Genomic DNA, 17,707 nt, shown 5'->3' with positions numbered 1-17,707 from the left:
ACCTTCCACTAAAACTAGTTAAGGTGTTGATGTACATCCTGAACATCCTGATCCTGTTCTTCCCATTCCCTTAGAGGTGTTGGTTGAACCTGAACATCTTGGTCCTGTTCTTCCCACTAATCAAATCCCTTGGATAACATACTACAAGAAGAATCTCAAGAATGAAACAGTGCCGCCGCCTGTTGCTTCTCCGGCTCCAGTTCATGAGTCTAACTCGGTCTCAGCCCCAGGTATGAACATCCTTGTTTGTGATACTGATGATTATGTTGAGACTAATAATTGCAGAGTGGACAGAGATATAGAACTTGGTGATAGTGATGAGAAAATAGAAGGAATTGAGGAGGATGAAGAAACTGATGGAAAGAACAATACTGAGGAAATAACTCCAGCAAACGAGAACAGTGGAAGGGAAGGTGATTCTGTGGGAAGTACTAAAGAAAGATCCATAGATCAGACGGCTAGCTGCAGTAAGAAACTTGGAGAAGAGGAAAGCCGTGATGCATCTCTCGATCTTCCCATTGCCTTGAGAAAAGGGACTAGATCATGTACGAAGTTCCCTATGCATAGTTACATGACATATAGTAACTTATCTCTCGAGTTCAAGGCTCTCACTACCAATCTAGATACGGTAATGGTTCCAAGTAATATACATGTTGCCATGGAAGCTCATGAGTGGAAGGTTGCAGTTATGGAAGAAATGAGAGCTGTAGAAAAAAGGAGACATGGGAACAGGTTGCTCTTCCTGAGGGGCACAAGACGATTGGATGTAAATAGGTTTTTACTGTTAAGTACAAATCCAATGGCTTTTGATAGATACAAGACGAGACTGGTAGCCAAAGGCTTTACTCAAACCTTTGGTATTGATTACTCTGAGATATTCTCCTTTGTTGCCAAACTCAATATGATCCCGGTGCTGCTATCTGTTACTGTTAATAAAGATTGACCTTTGTACCAATTGGATGTGAAGAATGTGTTTCTTAATGGAGAACTCGAAGAAGTCTATATGAGCCCTTCACCCGACTTCGAGAACCAGTTTAAGCATCGGGTTTGTAGATTGAAGAAGTCACTATATGGGTTGAAACAGTCTCCAAGAACCTTGTTTGACAGATTCACTACGTTTGTTAAAGCACAGAGGTATGATCAGGGGCACTCAGATCACATGTTGTTTACAAAGAAGTCTGGTTCTGGAAAGATCTCAAGACTTATTGTTTATGTAGATGACATTGTATTGACCGGTGACGATATTGATGAAATTATGAGACTTGAAACAAAGATGGCTGAAGAATTTGAAATTAAAGATCTGGGAAAATTGCGGTACTACCTTGGGATGGAGGTGGCTCGGTCGAAGGAGGGTATCTCTGTCTCACAACGAAAGTATACTCTGGATCTCCTCAAAGAAACAGGAATGACTGTGTGTAAACCTGTAGACACCCCTGCAAAGTATAATGCTAAACTGAGCAATGTTAACAATGGAGCTCCTGTCAGTAAAGAGAGATATCAGCGATTAGTCAGGAAGTTGATATATTTTTCTCACACGAGACCTAATAATATGCTGTGAGTGTTGTCAGTCAGTTCATCAAGCTCCCTACGAGGAACATATGATAGCCGTCGAATGCATTTTACGATATCTGAAGGGCACTCCTGGTAAGGGCCTACTGTTCAGTAAGTCAAGTAAACGTGGCATAGAAGCATATACTGATTCGGACTGGGCTAGGTCTGTTATTGATAGAAAGTCTATGTCTGGGTATTGCACTTTTGTCTGGGGCAATCTGGTCACTTGGAGAAGTAAAAAACAAGGAGTGGTTGCCAGAAGTAGTGTAGAAGTCGAGTACAGGGCCATGAGTTTGGGGATATGTGTAGAAATCTGGTTGAAGAAAGTGTTGACAGATCTTCGACAAGACAGTGAGCTTCCAATGAAATTGTTCTGTGACAATAAAGCAGCAATAAGTATTGTCAACAATCCGGTCCAGTATGATAGGACCAAACACGTCAAAATTAACAGACATTTCATCAAAGAAAGACTGGACAATGGGAGAATATGCATTCCCTACATCCCTTTTAATCAGCAGATTGCAGATGTCCTTACAAAGGGGTTGTTAAGACAGAGTTTTGATTATTGTATCAGCAAGTTGGGTCTGATTGATATTTACGCCCCAACTTGAGGGGGAGTGTTGAAAAGGGTTGGTTTGCCCTAGAGGCTTATTTGTAATTCTCTTATGGGCCTAGGGCTTCTTGTCTGTCTATTTATTTGAGCAAGTTTTCCTGTATTTCTGTATCACTTGAATAATAAAAAACTAGTCTATATCATGGTTTTTTCTCTCTGGTCTAGGGTTTTCCACGTAAATTATTCGTGTGTTTCTATTCTCCTTCCTCTTCTATTTTCATCAGATATATCCTCTAGTTCCTTTTTGATGATCATAACAAACATGAATTGGATTGCTTCTAAAGTGTAGGTGATCTCACATGGAGTGAGGAGGAAGGAAATATTCAACGTTTAAGAAACTTGATGTGTGACATGACGGTCTCTCTTTTCTCTTTTCCCACAACTCACCCCATGCCTCCCTTCCCCCATGTCGGCCCTTCTCTGACAGTGATGACCCTTTCCCCCCACCATCGGCCTATACCCCCACCTACCCGGCCATTTTGCCTCTGTCCAAATCCAACTCAGTGACCATTGACCGAAAGGTTTTCTCCATTAAAACCGATGACCGTTACAGAGCCTCACGTATCCAATTGATTGAAACTATGAAGGATCGAGCTTACTTTCTTGCTCTCAATTGGCAGACACTCGTATGGATCACTAAGACTTTCTCCTCTTTGTTGATTGCACCACTAAACTAGAAATTCTTTAAGGAGTTTCGTTTTGATGATCAGACTGTATGGGTTGAAAAATCAACCAACAGGTGGGGTATTTTGGCTGAAGTTGCCAAACTCTATAACAATGGAGGCCTAAATAAGATACTTGTTCTTATTGGTGAAGGAAGAAAGGGATGGAAAGCCTTTTATACCTTGATTCACTTCTTCTTAGATAAAAAAATATGTGATCCACAACCACCCACCTTAAATGCACCAACAAAAAACATTAAGAAAACTACCTTTAAAGAGGCTTTAAAGGCAAAAGCTCCATTAATACATCCCAAAGGGGCAACGGTTACAGACAAACAAATCACGGAGTTAGCACATGCCACTATTCACTTCAACACAACCATCATTGTCAAGAGACATTGTTTCCACGACGATTGGTACAATATTATGAGGGCTTTCCCAGTGTCTTGAAAGGCGTGCACCTAGGCACAAGGCGCAACAGTGGTGCCTCGCCTCGAAAAGGCGAGGCATATGACAGAAGGCGTACACCTTCCACAAAGCATTGAGGTGTGCTTAGGAAGCGCGCCTAGTTGCGCCTATCAGTTTTTTTTTAATAATGCAAATTTATTTGCGTTTTAATATAATTATATGATTATATATATATATATATATAATTTTTAAAGCTTAATTTGGCATCATTATACATACTGGGATGAGTCCTACGACGGCTACAACAACAAAACAACGTCTTATTGGAATTGGATGGCTTGCTTCTTCTTCACGGTTTATACGTCTTTTCTTCTTCTTCTTCCTCTTCCTCTTCCTCTTCTTCTTCCTTCTTCACCGAATCAACTTCTTCTTCTTCTTCTTCTTCTTCTTCGCTAAATCACAAAACCATCATCTCCTCCCCTAAAAAAATACAGAGAATGTCTCTTCACCTTTCTTCCTCTTTAAACAATATTCAAAACGTCTCTTCTTCTTGAATCATTCTTCATTCACGGTTTCTTCAAAAAAAAAAAAAGAAAAGAAAAAAATAACGTCTCAAAAAAACATCTTCTTCCAAACATTAGTTACTTTTTTCTTCTTCTTCTTCGACTCAAAGTCTCCAAAAAACAAAGAGTTTGACGTACAAACCTGATGTTGAATGACAATGACTAATATTTAAATCTTATCTACCTTTTATTTTTTTTGTATATTCTTCTTTTAAGTCACATTTCTATTCATCTATGTTTTGGTTATTGTGTAAATAAACATGTATATAGTATATAGTATATATATTTTTATATATTGTGCACCTCATGAAAAAAAGTTCGTGCCTTTTTGTATGCCTTGCGTCTAGGCTCCAAATGGCCATTGCGCCTTAGTGCGCCTTAGTGCGCCTTGGGCATTTTAATACACTGGGCCCTCCAAGTACACGTCTGTGGTTGATGTGCTATCAATCCAATAGAAGCCGATCTGGCTCTTCTTAGATGCGAGGATGAAGAACAAACCAAAATCCTTAGGTCGATTAAAGATTGGTACAAGGTTGGTCCGTTCTCTCTAAAGTTCACCCATGGAGTAATAGCTCTGCCAAAGCGAATCTTGTTGTTCCCTGCGATGGTGGATGGATCAGAATAAAAAAACCTCCCTTTAAACCGTTGGGACGACCATACCTTCAAACTTATTGGGGACACCTGCGGTGGCTTTGTTGAAGTTGCAAGGAAAACGTTATCTCGCCTGGATCTTTTAGAGGCGGCGATTAGCGTTAAGCAAAACTCCACAGGATTCATTCTGGTTGTTGTAGGGGTCCTCTCTCCATCTGAGTCATCGATAGTGGTGCAAATCGACCCTTTTTTAACAGCAACCGGTTTTTGGAATTTGTTCCCATAATCCATGGTTCCCAACCAGCGGACGGTTGCCTTCCTCTAGATGATGCAGAACCTAAGGCGCAGTTCAACTTGACCCCTCACCTACCCTATTTATCCCACCTCCCATGCCTAAGCCTATACCTACTAGACCTTCTCCTTCCCAAATCCAAAAGCCCGTTTTTCCACCAATCGACCCATCCACCCTTTCTAAAAAGCCCATCCCCCAACCCATTGTTTCGTCAGAAGTTCTTCCCCTTGCCCCTCCCATCATTTCTCAACAAAAACTTACTTCACTCCATCCCATATTTTCTCAACCAAAGCCCACTTCACCCTAGCCAAACCTTCCCTTTGCTACTCCCCCCACAACTCTTCAACAGACCGCTACACCCCTGACCAACTTTTGTCCCGATAAGCCCATTGACCCAACTTTAGCTCTCAAAACTGATCCTTTATCGGACTCGGCCCATCCAAGCCCCTTCACTAATATTAAACCGACCCTTTCTCTGTCTCTACATCCATCGATCTCTAATGACACCTTTCCTCTCTCTTTGCCTCCTCCAACTAACCTTTATAATTCCCCACACAAACTTGGATTGGCGCCTCTCCTCCCTCCGATTTTTCCTTACAAAACACTTGGATTGGCGCCTCTCTGTTGGCTGAGAGCGACCTTGAACCAGAGGCAGAACTTGTTTCAAGCTCATCTGATCCAACATCCCATCTTCAAATTATGGTTCCCTGGCTTCTGGAACATGCTGTGTATTACATCTATTCCATCAACCTCAAAGAAGGTCAAGCGATCCCAGGAACAAACCAGAGGCATTAATGGACTAAAGAGGCTTTATATCTCTATCAATTATGACAAGGACTATTCTAAGGCTTTTCTTGGTGGGTCGACCTCTTCTACATGATTATTCTATCCTGGACATCCAGACATTAAGGCTTGGGAGAAGCGAGTGGTTGTGAAAAATCTTATTTTAAAACACAATACTACAATGGTTATCCTTTAGGTAACAAAGCTCGAAGATGTGGATCGTTTTATCATTAAGTCTCTTTGGAGCTCTAGGCATATCAGTTGGTCTGTGTTAGAGGCATCAGGAACCTCTGGTGGTATCATCATCATGTGGAACGACCCATCCATCACATCTAGATTGGTATTTAAACGACTTTTCTCACTTACCTTATAGTTTTCCCTGGCTGATGGCTTTCTCTTTTGGCTTTTTGGTATATATGATCCTTCTCGGGCAAAAGATAGACCTCTCTTTTGGCAGGAGCTATACAACCTTCAAGGCCTTTGCACACAAAACTGGATATTGGGAGGTGATTTCAATGTGGCCAGATGGTCCTAAGAAAAATCAAATGACAAGCCCCAAACGGCAAGTATGAAAACTTTTAATGTCGATCTCTTGGCCATTCCCCTTCAAAATGGTTCTTACACTTGATCTGGATATAGGCATTACCCGGTCTTCACTCTCATTGATCGTTTTTTTATAACTGAAAGCATCCAACATAAATTTGCCTACACGACGTCCAGGTAGCATCCGACCACTACCCTATCTTGCTATCCATTGGTGTAGACAAATGGGGTCCCACCCCTTTTTGCTTCGAAAATATGTGGCTTTTGCACAAAGACTTCGGTGGCCTTGTAGAATATTGGTGGAAGAACACTCCATTGCTTGGGCAATCGGGACATGGCCTTTTTGTCAAGTTGAAGGGTCTTAAAGAAATCCTCAGAGCATGGAACAAAGATACCTTTGGTTGTGTTCACATGCAAAAGAACCAACTTATAGCAGAAATCACACTACTTGATAGCATTGAGGAGTCAATTGATTGTCTCCCCATTCATAAAGTACAAAAAAGTAGTCTTAAAGCACAACTCCTCTCGGTGGTGGCCAAGGAGGAGGCTCTTTGGAGACAGAAGTGCAAAGCCATTTGGCTTAGCGAAGGCGATCTAACACTCTTTTCTTCCATTGTGTTGTGGCCACAAAGAGAAGGCAAAACACCATTCTCGAAATTATCTCCACAAATGGTGTGAGCCTTCTTGCTGAACCCGATATTGTTGAGGAATTTCTAGGCTTCTTCTCTAGATTGTATTCTAAGAAAAACAACCTCACTGTCTTATCTACATTTAGCTACCCCTCCTTCACTATGCAACAAACATCACAACTAGAAACTCCCTTTAATGAACAGAAAATATGGGGGATTATTGTGCTCTTGGTACAAATAAATCCCTAGGCCCCGACGGATATATTACTGAATTCTATAAGAAGTTTTGGCACATTCTTAAGCCTGACATATTGAGGGTGTTTTAGGATTTTTTTAAGAAAGGTATTGTCAATGCCAATCTCAATGAGACTTATATTGCCTCATCTCCAAGCGTGCTGATGCAAAAAAATTGGTGATTTTAGACCTATCGGTCTGACTGCTGGTATTTATAAGATTTTGGCTAGAGTCCTCTCTGATAAACTGAAGAAGGTTCTCCCTACCCTTATTTCATAACACCAGTCAGCCTTTGTTGAGGGACATTAAATCTTGAATGCCTCGGTTATTGCCAATGAGCTTATTGATGAGTGGACTAGAAAGCGAAAGAAGGGCATTGTGATTAGACTGGATATTGAAAAGGCTTTTGTTACGGTCGATTGGGGCTTCCTTGACACCATTCTTCAAGCCATAGGTTTTGGTTGCCTTTGGAGAAAATGGATTTGGGTTGTATATCTTCCACAAATTACTCCATTATTATCAATGGTCGTCCTAAAGGAAAATCCATGCTTCTAGGGGTATTAGGCAAGGGGATTCGATATCTTCTTTCCTCTCTAATATCATTATTGGTACCCTTAGTCGGTTGCTAACTCAAGCTGAATTGGATAAAAAGATTCAGGGTTTTGGTTTTGATAATGATGGGTTGTCCATTTCCATCTTCAATTTGTAGTTGACACCATCTTATTCTCCACCTACAACCTGGAATAGATCAAGAATTTATTTGATGTTATTGATACTTTCCAATCCTGTTCCGGTCTATCCATCAATCACCAAAATTCTGAAATTCTTGGCATCAATCTTACTTCCACACATCTTCAGGACATTGCGGGGTTATGCGGTTGCAAGGTTGGATTGCGGCCTAACACCTACCTCGGGTTTCCTTTACATGGAAAGCCCAAAACTCTCTCTTTTTGGGCCTCTGTGATTGAGAAAATTGAGCGAACTCTTATTCAAGCTTTATTGAGCAACCTTCCCACTTATTATCTTTCCCTTTTCGATCTCCCTCGCAAAGTGACCAATATTATTGAAAAGATCTTTCAAGACTTTTCGTGGAAAGGGAAGGAAGTGACTCTAACTTACATCTTGTTTATTGGGATAAAGTTTCATCCCCTCAATCCACCGGTGGCTTGGGGATCACCAATCTCAAGTTGAGAAATGAGGGTCTCCTTGCAAAATGGATATGGCGCTTTAGGTTGGAAAGATTTGCTTTATGGCGGAGTGTGATCATGGCAAAATTTGGAACTTCCTTGTGCGGTAACAAAGCTGGGTAATAGATCCATGTCCACTACCAAAGGTCCTTGGAAAGCATTGTCCTATCTCCAACCTCTCGTGGATCAACATGTTGCTACCATTTTAGGCTGTGGGAACTCCATTTCTTTCTGGTACGATGCTTGGGTTAACAATACCTCGTTACATACATCTTTTCCAAACCTTTATGCTCTGTCTTTTGCAAAAGAAGCTATGGTCATTAATTTGTGGAACAGGACAAATGGTTGGTCGAATCTCCATCTTCGAAGACATCTTAATGATTTGGAAACTGAGGAATGGGCAACACACTCTCAAACACTCACCACCTATCAGCCCCTCCAAACAGAAGACAAATGGTTATGGAAGTTGGAACCGTCTGGGATCTTTTCTACAAAGTCTTGGATTGATTCTAGGCATATCAGCAATGGGTTATCTTCTATATGCTCATTCAATGGTATTTGGTCCGACCACTACCCTAAAAATATTAAATTCTTTCTCTGGGAGCTTTCACACAAGGCAGTCCTCACACATGACAAGCTTCAACGCTGTAACCCCTCTCTAGCGCTATCTCCCAGCTGGTGCATTCTTTGCAAAAAGGACAATGAATCTCAAAGTCATTTATTCAGGTTCTGTACTTTTTCAAGGGCCTTTTGGAACCACATTCTTCTTGCTTTTAAATGGTATGTGGTCTTTCCCTCGAAAATCAATCAATTCCTTTCCCTTGTTCTTGATGATCATCCTTTCAAGGGAAGAGAAGGTCTCCTATGGAAACATATTGTTAGAGCATTCCTTTGGTCGGTCTGGCTCGAACAGAACAACCGCCACTTCAACAACAAATCTCAACATTTCGACCTTTTTTTAATCATATGATTAACATTGCTATCTCTTGGTGTAAATTATCCAAGCATTTCAATTGTTATAGTTTTGATTCTCTTTTGACCAATTGGAGATGTCTTTTGTAACCCCTTTGGTTGTGGGGTTTCTTTCCCCCTCTCTTTTGTAATTTAATACATCAATGAAATTTGTCTCTTATCAAAAAAAAAAAAAAACAGATCTTAGCAAATTAGGACTTTTTCTTATGTAGTTCCTGTTTTGACAATGAAATGTTCGTTTTGTGTAAAGAAAAAGTTTGGGGGCCTTTTCGTGATTTCCCAGGGCTTGGGAGTATCCTTGTGCCTCTTCTCTTGTGTTTTTTTCCATTATTAATAAGATGTTCTATTTCCATTAAGAAAATAGAAAAGTTCATTGACCACTTTCTTTTGTGCAGTTTGCGTACATGCATATTCTTGTACATATTGAAGATCAAATAGTTGAGCTTGTAGACAATGATGATTCTTTGATTACTGATCATGGGGTGGTTAAAGCTTCAGGTTTCAAAATTAAAGCTCTATCACTTGGGACAACAACACTTTATGTGAGTTTACTGTTGCCTTAGTGTTTATCTTCCATAGTATATATTTGCACTTATTTCTCAACTTCTGAAGAGGTTTGAATTTACAAGTTAAATTTATTATTAAAAACAGGTGAGTATTCTACAACAATCTGGACGTGAAATATTAAGCGAGCCAATAAAAATTGAAGTCTATGCGCCACCCAGAGTCCATCCCCATGATATTTTTCTTCTTCCAGGTGCATCTTACACGGTAAGTCACTAACTTATGGATTCTGGAATATAGAAAAATAAGCATGAATTAGATTAGAGAAAGTTAAACTAGATAGGCTTGTTGCTTTCAGAGTGTGATGTCTATATTTCATAAAATAGAAAAATAAATTTGTGACGTAGCTGCATTTTCCTTTTGGTGTAACCGCAGCTCACAGTTGAAGGTGGTCCAACAGTTGGGACGTACGTTGAGTATGCTAGTTTGGATAATGCAATTGTGAATGTTCACAAGTCTTCTGGACTACTTTTGGCAGTTTCATCTGGGAAATGTGTAAGAGATATTGTCAACTCGCTACATACATTGTTATCCTTCTAATTTATGTTGTTATCCTTCTAATTTTCTTTCTCGCTGTAGGAAATAGATTCTCTATGTATGAATTGTAATACACGGCCAACAAAAGCCAGCTGGTTCTGAAAGGACCTACGTTTGCACTAATCATTGGAATTTTGTAATTATAAAACAACCTAGGGGTGGAACTCCAAGAAACAAATAGATGTGTGCTATCAAGAGAACATTTTATTTATATTTTCCTGATAAAATCTCTTATGGTATTGAGCCAAAGGATCTTTGCTTTATTTTTTCTGAAAAAGGTGCTCAAGGAGGAAACCATCTCTTATAATCCAAGGACCATTTTATGATTGGATTGGGGTATATATCTTATGAAAGCCAAGGAGAAGGGACATGAGAGAGATATGATCAACCGATTCCACGATCCTTTTGCACAAGCAACACCGATTCAAGGGTTGTTTGGCCCAAGGAGTTAGAGTTGGAGAGAGTGAAGTCTTAAACGCCACTCTTTGAAGTCCAAGGAGTTTGTGGGCCTCACGACCAAAATACATCAATTTTATGTTCGATTAGCTCTTAAATTGTGGGCCGCACGACTTCACAACTCCTCAAACTTCACAATTCTACTCCTTACCCTACGCATCCCTTAAAGATAAGGACATGTAAAAGGATGTGCTTCCTGAATTGTCTAGTGTATTATGGGGTGTTTGGCCAATGGATTTGAGGTTGGGTGCCCACACCATATTTGGCTCATGGAGTTAATACCTCCTAGTTTTAAAATCTATCTCGTGTTTCAACAGTCTGTGTATTGTTGAACTCCTCTTCTCCCACTAACCTGTTCATCTCCTTTGTAACTTTAGCCCCCTACTTGATAAATCTCTTGTTTGTCTCTCTCACCATCAATCCTCCCTCAAACCCTAATGCCCCTCCCTCATGTAACCCTTCTTTGTCACACTCCATTTTCACTGAAACCCCCCTCCCACACTTTGTCTTCTCTGTCTGGAACCCTTTAGTTGAAAACCCACTTCTCCCTCCCTCTTTTTCCATGCTCGATCTCCCTTCTTTAATCTCTATACTAGTAACCCCTTTGCCGTTTCAACTACCTCCAACAAATCTCTTTTTGGATTTAGGCTATTCCCTCCTCAATGACTTCTTCACAAGGTTTTTGTTCTCCATCACTGTGATGAGGGGGATGGGAGGAAGTTCATTTGGAGGAGAGAAGGGGAAAATCCTATGTTCCTAGTGAAGTGGGACAAAAGAGATTTAGAAGTGAATATCTTAGGCCCCCGTTGATAACTATTTGTTTTTTTAGTTTTTGGTTTTTGAAAATTATGTTTATAAATACTACTTTCACATTTTTTTATAATTTAGATTTATTTATTTATTATTTTTATTTGACCAAGAATTCAAATGTTTCCTTAAGAAAGGTGAAAACTATAGTAAAGAGATTGGGAGGAGAAGCATGGATTTTTTAATTTCAAAAACAAAAAACTAAAAACGTAATCATTATCAAACAGGTCTTTAGCTTTCACAATAAATATTATGTAATATTTGGGTTGTTTATTTTCCTTTTATTGATATTCTCTTGGCATTCTTTTCTTTTCTTCCTTCGAGATTTATGTACTTTGAGCATTAGTCTCTCTTCATTTCATCAATGAAAAGTCTTGTTTCTTTTTTTTTTTTTCTTTTTTTTCTTTTTAAAAAAAGCTAGCACAAATCTTCTCTCCAGCCTCTTGAATCAGGTCAGACCACTCATTCCAGCTCTCAAGAATAGACTGGCATTGTTCTTAAAGACAACGTAGTATAGTCACTCAACTCATGGGTCTTTTTATTATTTTAGGGTTTCTCCGTATTGCCCACTACAAAACTAATATGGTCAGCTTTAAAGTTGCAAAGCTTGGACATATCCTTCCCGGGCCTCTAAGCAGGGTTTTCCTTTTTATTTAGAGCTAGTGACTAGTGAGTCTCTTTGTTAACTACATTTTTCAAATTTATTTTCTATCCTGCAATCTTATTCAGCATATTAAAAGAGGGGGGGAATACAAAAGCAACCTTCATTGAGTGTTTTTTTTTTTCATTCTTTTCATTACCTAGTTATTGCTTGCATACAAATTGATCAATATTCCAAGTTTTCCGGTCTTATCCGTTTCAGAATCCTCTTAATCAATGATTGATACAACTTTGAGCATGTATATTGGTGTGGCAAAAAATCTGATCATTCTATTCGATTATTTGGTGTGGCTACTATTGCACTTGAGTTCTTGCTTTTGTTTGTCATTAAGTATGCACTCACTTTTCCTTAGTTAATTCCTTATTTTCTTAAAAAACATAATTCCAGAATATCAGTGCCACTTTTTTTCGCTATGGAGGCTCTATGATTTGTCGAGCATATGGAAACATCAAAGTAGGAATTCCATCAAATGTGTTGTTGAATGTACAAAATGAACAACTAGGTGTTGGGAACGAGATGCCTATTTACCCCTTGTTTCCAGAGGTAACAATTAAAAACTGAAGCTAAAAATCTTCACTCGATTACTAACATGACTACCGACTGACTTTTAGTCTGTTGTCAGGGTGATGCATTTTCCTTTTATCAATTGTGCAAAGGTTATAATTGGACTATCGAAGATGAAAAGGTGAGACTGTATCTACCTCTGTAATTATTAAAAGTGAGGTACTGGTATCCCTTGGATAGAAATGTGACATATGTTGCTTAGGTGTTGAGTTATAGTTTATCGGAGCGCTTAAGTGGTAGAGACTACAAGCCTACTTCAACTGTTTTAGAGGATGCTCAGTTCCCAAGTTATATGAACGAGGAGATTGGTTTTATCAATATGGTTTATGGAAGGTATGCACTAATTACTGCTGCAGCAAACTAATTTTACTTCAGTCCACACACATTTGGGTTTTATGGCATTTTTTTTTCTGTTCAATTTTAAGTTTCACCTTCTAATTTTGATGGTTTTATAAAACATGAACAAAGAAAAATGTGTAAATTAAATCCATCTTGAAAAGAAAGCGTTGTAGACCATTGCCAAAAGCTTGAGAGAGCAAGAGCATTTAGAACACGTGGTTGGTGAGGTTTGATGACTACTTGGTCCCTCTATAGTATATTGTGAAACAAATTTACTATAACATGTCTGAATATTAAGGACGGTAAACAACAAATCTATGTACATGGTGATTGGGGATGGTTTGGGCATACGAGGCACATTCCCTGAACAAGCATGGCTTATACACCTATTTTAATTTGATCGTTGAAAAATGTTTGTGATTACTTGAGGCTAGTAGTAAAATTTTATTTTGATTAGTAAGACTGAATTTTTAAGGTTCTACTGAAAATTGGGTGAAGAGAGAAAAAGGAAAATTGTATGATCATAAATAGGAATAGAGGAACTTTATTACATTCTTTTAAGCTGTTAGGTACTATCGATTTAGTCATTCATGTCAGACAAACATTATGCTATAAGGGCTTTTTTATTTTTTGTTTTTATTTTGTCTTTTTAATTTAATCAATTTAGTCATTCATATCAGGCAAGGTTGAATTAGTGGGAATGAGGTGGTGATACATTTCTCGGAGGTTTTTGGGTGTATGATGATCCCTTTTCATCTATAGATCACTGTCTTGCTTTCACCTTTCCTGCTTTTTTTTTATCTGTGTTTCTCGATTTTGTTCCCCAGATCTGCAGGCATAACAAATATTGCTGTTTCTTTCTTATGTGAATTCACTTCTGGCTCCAAAGTAGAAACAAAAAATTTCAATTCTTCGGCATCTTTATCAGTGATACCTAATCTTCCCCTCTCTCTTGGAGTTCCAATCACCTGGATTCTTCCTCCCTACTACACTTCAAGCAAAGCTTTGCCATCATCCATGGACTTATATGGCCACTGGGAGAGTCAGAACCGAAAAAGAACTATAACATATACCCTATTAAGAAGTTGTGATAAAAAGGATGAAGATGCCTGGAAGGATGCCATCTCCATTCATGAGGAAAGAATAAAGACATCGGAGAGTAACAATATTGCATGCATTCAGGCAAAGGATCGCTCTTCTGGAAGAATGGAGATTGCTGCTTGTGTCAGAGTGGCAGAGGTATAAATTTTATTTTCATGTGTGTTAATATCTAAAAATAGAGTGCCATGGGCTTAAAACATCCATGGGTATATGTTTTCGTTAATAGTTAGCCAACTAAATTGTATGTCATAAACTGGCAGGCTTCATAGCTCATCGAGAATAAAGATGAACAATGAGAATCATTGCTTTTCATTCTCGTTTAACTGTCAAATAGAACTCAATACATTTATTATGAGCACTTAGCCAAAGTTAGAAATAATTCGTTATATTGGAGAACTTAACATTCTCCCACAACAAGCAGAGAGTTATTCCTTTACTCATTCTGTGTTTCTGATCATTTTATTTTATTTTCATTTTCCTCACAACTAATAGTTATATTTCTTGAAGAGGCATGGAATACTATTTTCATCTCTTATTCTTTGTTCCTTTCTTAATTTCTATGTTCCTTTATATTGTGGAACTTAAAACAAATTTAGATTATGATAGCCTGATTGGTATCGGAAAATTGATCTATCATTTACAGGTCGATCCGAGAGGGCTATAATCTCTCTTAATGACACACTTAAGACAGTAATCCCCCTGCCCCGCCCCCCCTCCCCCCAATTACAGGATGATTTTATCCTTTTGTGTGGTGGGATATCTTATTTCCCCCTTCAAACTTTCATGCATACCTGTTTCTTCCAGAATAACTAAAAGGAGAAAACTAGTGGGTAGAGTCTATCTAATTATTACTAGCAATGATTTATTTCACAAAGCTTTTGGTCCTCTTGGAACTATCCAGCATTGTTTAGCCAAGGCAATCTTTTCTTTCTATGATTCAAAGTCGCAGCATGTGCACACACAAAGGAACAATATTCCACTTTACATGGGGACATTCACTTTTTAGGATGTGCCTTCTTCAAGAAAATCTCTCTGTATCATTGTAGTATTTAGGAATATTGAAGTTATAGGATATGTACTCATTAATTCTGTTTCCTGTATTTTTTGAAGAATCAGGATTGTTCCTGGGAGGATCCCGCAGTTTTCACTCTCCTTGTGTTCATTTTTACTCTTTTGAGTGCATAAGAGATCAACCCCTATTTTCACGTTTGGTTGATTTATTGTGTTATATATATCTTCATCTATTCATCAACTTCTTACTTAATCTCGTGTTTATTATCAGGTCACCCAAATAAGGCTAACAAATCAGGAATTCCCTTTCCATGTGATTAATCTTGCTGTTGATAGTGAACTTCGTCTTCCAATAAGCTACCATGATTCTCTAGGTACCAAGTTTTTATTTGTAAAAATTTGATGTTATATGTTTTGATATTCATTTCTTATGGATCATATCTGACAATGTTTTTAACTAGGCAATATCTTTCATGAGGCTCATGATGCTGTTCTCGCTTATGTGGAAACTAACTACCCAGATATTGTTTCCGTACATTACTCAAGCGAAGGCAGTGGATATATTTACTTGAAGGTTTGTGAAATACCATCTTTATATAAATGTATTGGTTTGTACTATACACGATATATCTTTCTATATAGTCTACAAACTTTTTGAATGGGCAGTCCAGGAGGAAAGATATTTACTTATACTTCAATATTTGTTTATTCCTTTTCTAGGAAGCAGAAACACCGACACACGACATGCGACACAACACGATACGACACGACACAACGCGACGACACGCCAATTTCTAGAAACGTAGGACATGACATGTTGAGGACACATTATTTTTTTAAAAAATAATATATGTGATGATACTTGTAGATAAATTAATCATTCATATATATTGAACATACAATACTTCTTTAAAACATAAATAAAGAGTACATTAGTTGTGTAAGTTCAATAAAAAGTTACAATAAAAACACAAAATCCTAAATAGAGATTACATCTTTCATGCAAAACAGAATCTCAAAAACTAGAAGCTTAAAACACCATTCTCAAACTTCCACAACATCTTCATCTTCACAATTTTTAGCCTCATTGCCACTACCATCATTAGTAAAAACTACTGCCTCTAATTCTGGTTCATCTAATGATAAATTAGCCACTTCAAGCATCCCAACTTCTTCAAAAGAATCAAAAGAATCTGCAGCAATATCCCATAATTTCGTCCCTCCATGTGAATATTTTGGGCTTCTTCTTGACAAAAGATGCAAATTACTATGAATATATACTAGATCATCTGTATGTTGTGGCATCAACTTGTTTCGTCTAACTGAATTAATAAATGAATATGTGCTCTAATTCCTCTCACAAAATGAAGATGAGGAAGGCTGACCTAGTATCTTAAAGGCAATTGATTGGAGCATTGGTGCATAGACACCATGAATAGCCCACCAATCCTTTGCATCCTCATTGTACCTAGCCATTATAGAATCAAATCATAAATTTTTTTCCCATTGTTGAAAATTTAGCAAACTCCAAGTTCACTTTGTTCCAATCTTCTGCATTAAGAAAGTATCTCTCGAGGCATTTCATTCAATGAGCTTATGTGGAGGTGTACTCGATTAGAACCTTGCTTAAGCCATTGCTCACTATAGTACCTAAATACAAGTTAACAAATGTTGAATTTTTAGAAACTATAATACAAATAGTATAAGATTAGAATAGAAAAATGAAATTATTATAAAGTACCTTGGGTTCAAAAGAATGGACAATGGAGTGGAGTATTATTCTTGTTCCAACGATCAATGAGAATATTATGGACAACCTCATGAGAGGAAGATTCTTCATCTACACGTTTTCTTTCATGCCTATATATTGTAGTCTTCACTTTTTCAATCATAGTATCCACATGTCATAAACCAAATGAAGGGTAGGTGCATCCGTATCACAAATCCGAATCATTTTGTATATAGGTGATGTGAAGGAAAAGATGTAATCAATTTTGTCCCACCAAACATCATCCAAGACCACTATTGCTATTGAAGGAATCGTTGACGATTAACCACTATTACTAGATGTAGACGAGGAGGAAGATGCCATCTAATAAAGAAAATTAATGGATCGGTTGAACTTTAAAGAAAATATGACCTACTAGTTACAGTTTTTTTTCATTCCTACTTAAAAAAAATTCACTAATTAAAAAAACTAGGATCAAAAGTGAGAAAACCAAAATATGGAGGGAAAAAAAACAGAAATGAAACCTTGAGCGGCCATTGTCCGGCAAGGGGCGGTGGTCATCCGGAAAAGAGTGGTTGTGTCCAATGGAGAGGAGCGGCAGTGGATGAAAGAAAGATGCGATGGAGATGGAAAAAAAAAATGAAGGGGCTGGTGGCAGTCTTGCTAAATTAGGTTTTATGTTTTTTCTTCTTAAAAGTTTGAAGATTAAAAATAATAAAGAATAAAAAATAAAAGAACTCACGTGTCTCGAGCGTGCGGAATTTTTTTTTTTTAAAAAAGACGCAATTTCGCGTGTCTAACACGTGTCGGTGTCGGACACATGAAATGTCCTTGCGTCATAGTTTCCTTTTATGGTGTGTCCTTTGTAAATCAGCTGAAGAAGACCTTCAACACCTATTCCTTGACTACT

General features: G+C 38.2%; 1 protein-coding gene across 1 annotated transcript in view; it reads left to right on the top strand.

Annotated features, from left to right (window-relative positions):
• Nucleotides 1-17,707, top strand: part of EMB3012 (embryo defective 3012) — a 45,349-nt gene that overhangs the window by 18,921 nt on the left and 8,721 nt on the right. Inside the window, exons 18-26 of the mRNA XM_090306736.1 lie at nucleotides 9,424-9,570; nucleotides 9,680-9,799; nucleotides 9,968-10,087; nucleotides 12,441-12,596; nucleotides 12,676-12,738; nucleotides 12,820-12,950; nucleotides 13,784-14,195; nucleotides 15,340-15,442; nucleotides 15,530-15,642. Of these exons, the coding sequence (XP_090162862.1) occupies nucleotides 9,424-9,570; nucleotides 9,680-9,799; nucleotides 9,968-10,087; nucleotides 12,441-12,596; nucleotides 12,676-12,738; nucleotides 12,820-12,950; nucleotides 13,784-14,195; nucleotides 15,340-15,442; nucleotides 15,530-15,642 (1,365 nt within the window). The remainder of the gene's footprint in view (nucleotides 1-9,423; nucleotides 9,571-9,679; nucleotides 9,800-9,967; nucleotides 10,088-12,440; nucleotides 12,597-12,675; nucleotides 12,739-12,819; nucleotides 12,951-13,783; nucleotides 14,196-15,339; nucleotides 15,443-15,529; nucleotides 15,643-17,707) is intronic.

The sequence above is a fragment of the Benincasa hispida genome, chromosome 11 (assembly GCF_027475165.1).
Source record: "Benincasa hispida cultivar pf3 chromosome 11, pf3_genome.v1.1, whole genome shotgun sequence".
Classification (NCBI taxonomy): domain Eukaryota; kingdom Viridiplantae; phylum Streptophyta; class Magnoliopsida; order Cucurbitales; family Cucurbitaceae; genus Benincasa; species Benincasa hispida.
This window is presented reverse-complemented; position numbering and strand designations above follow the sequence as displayed.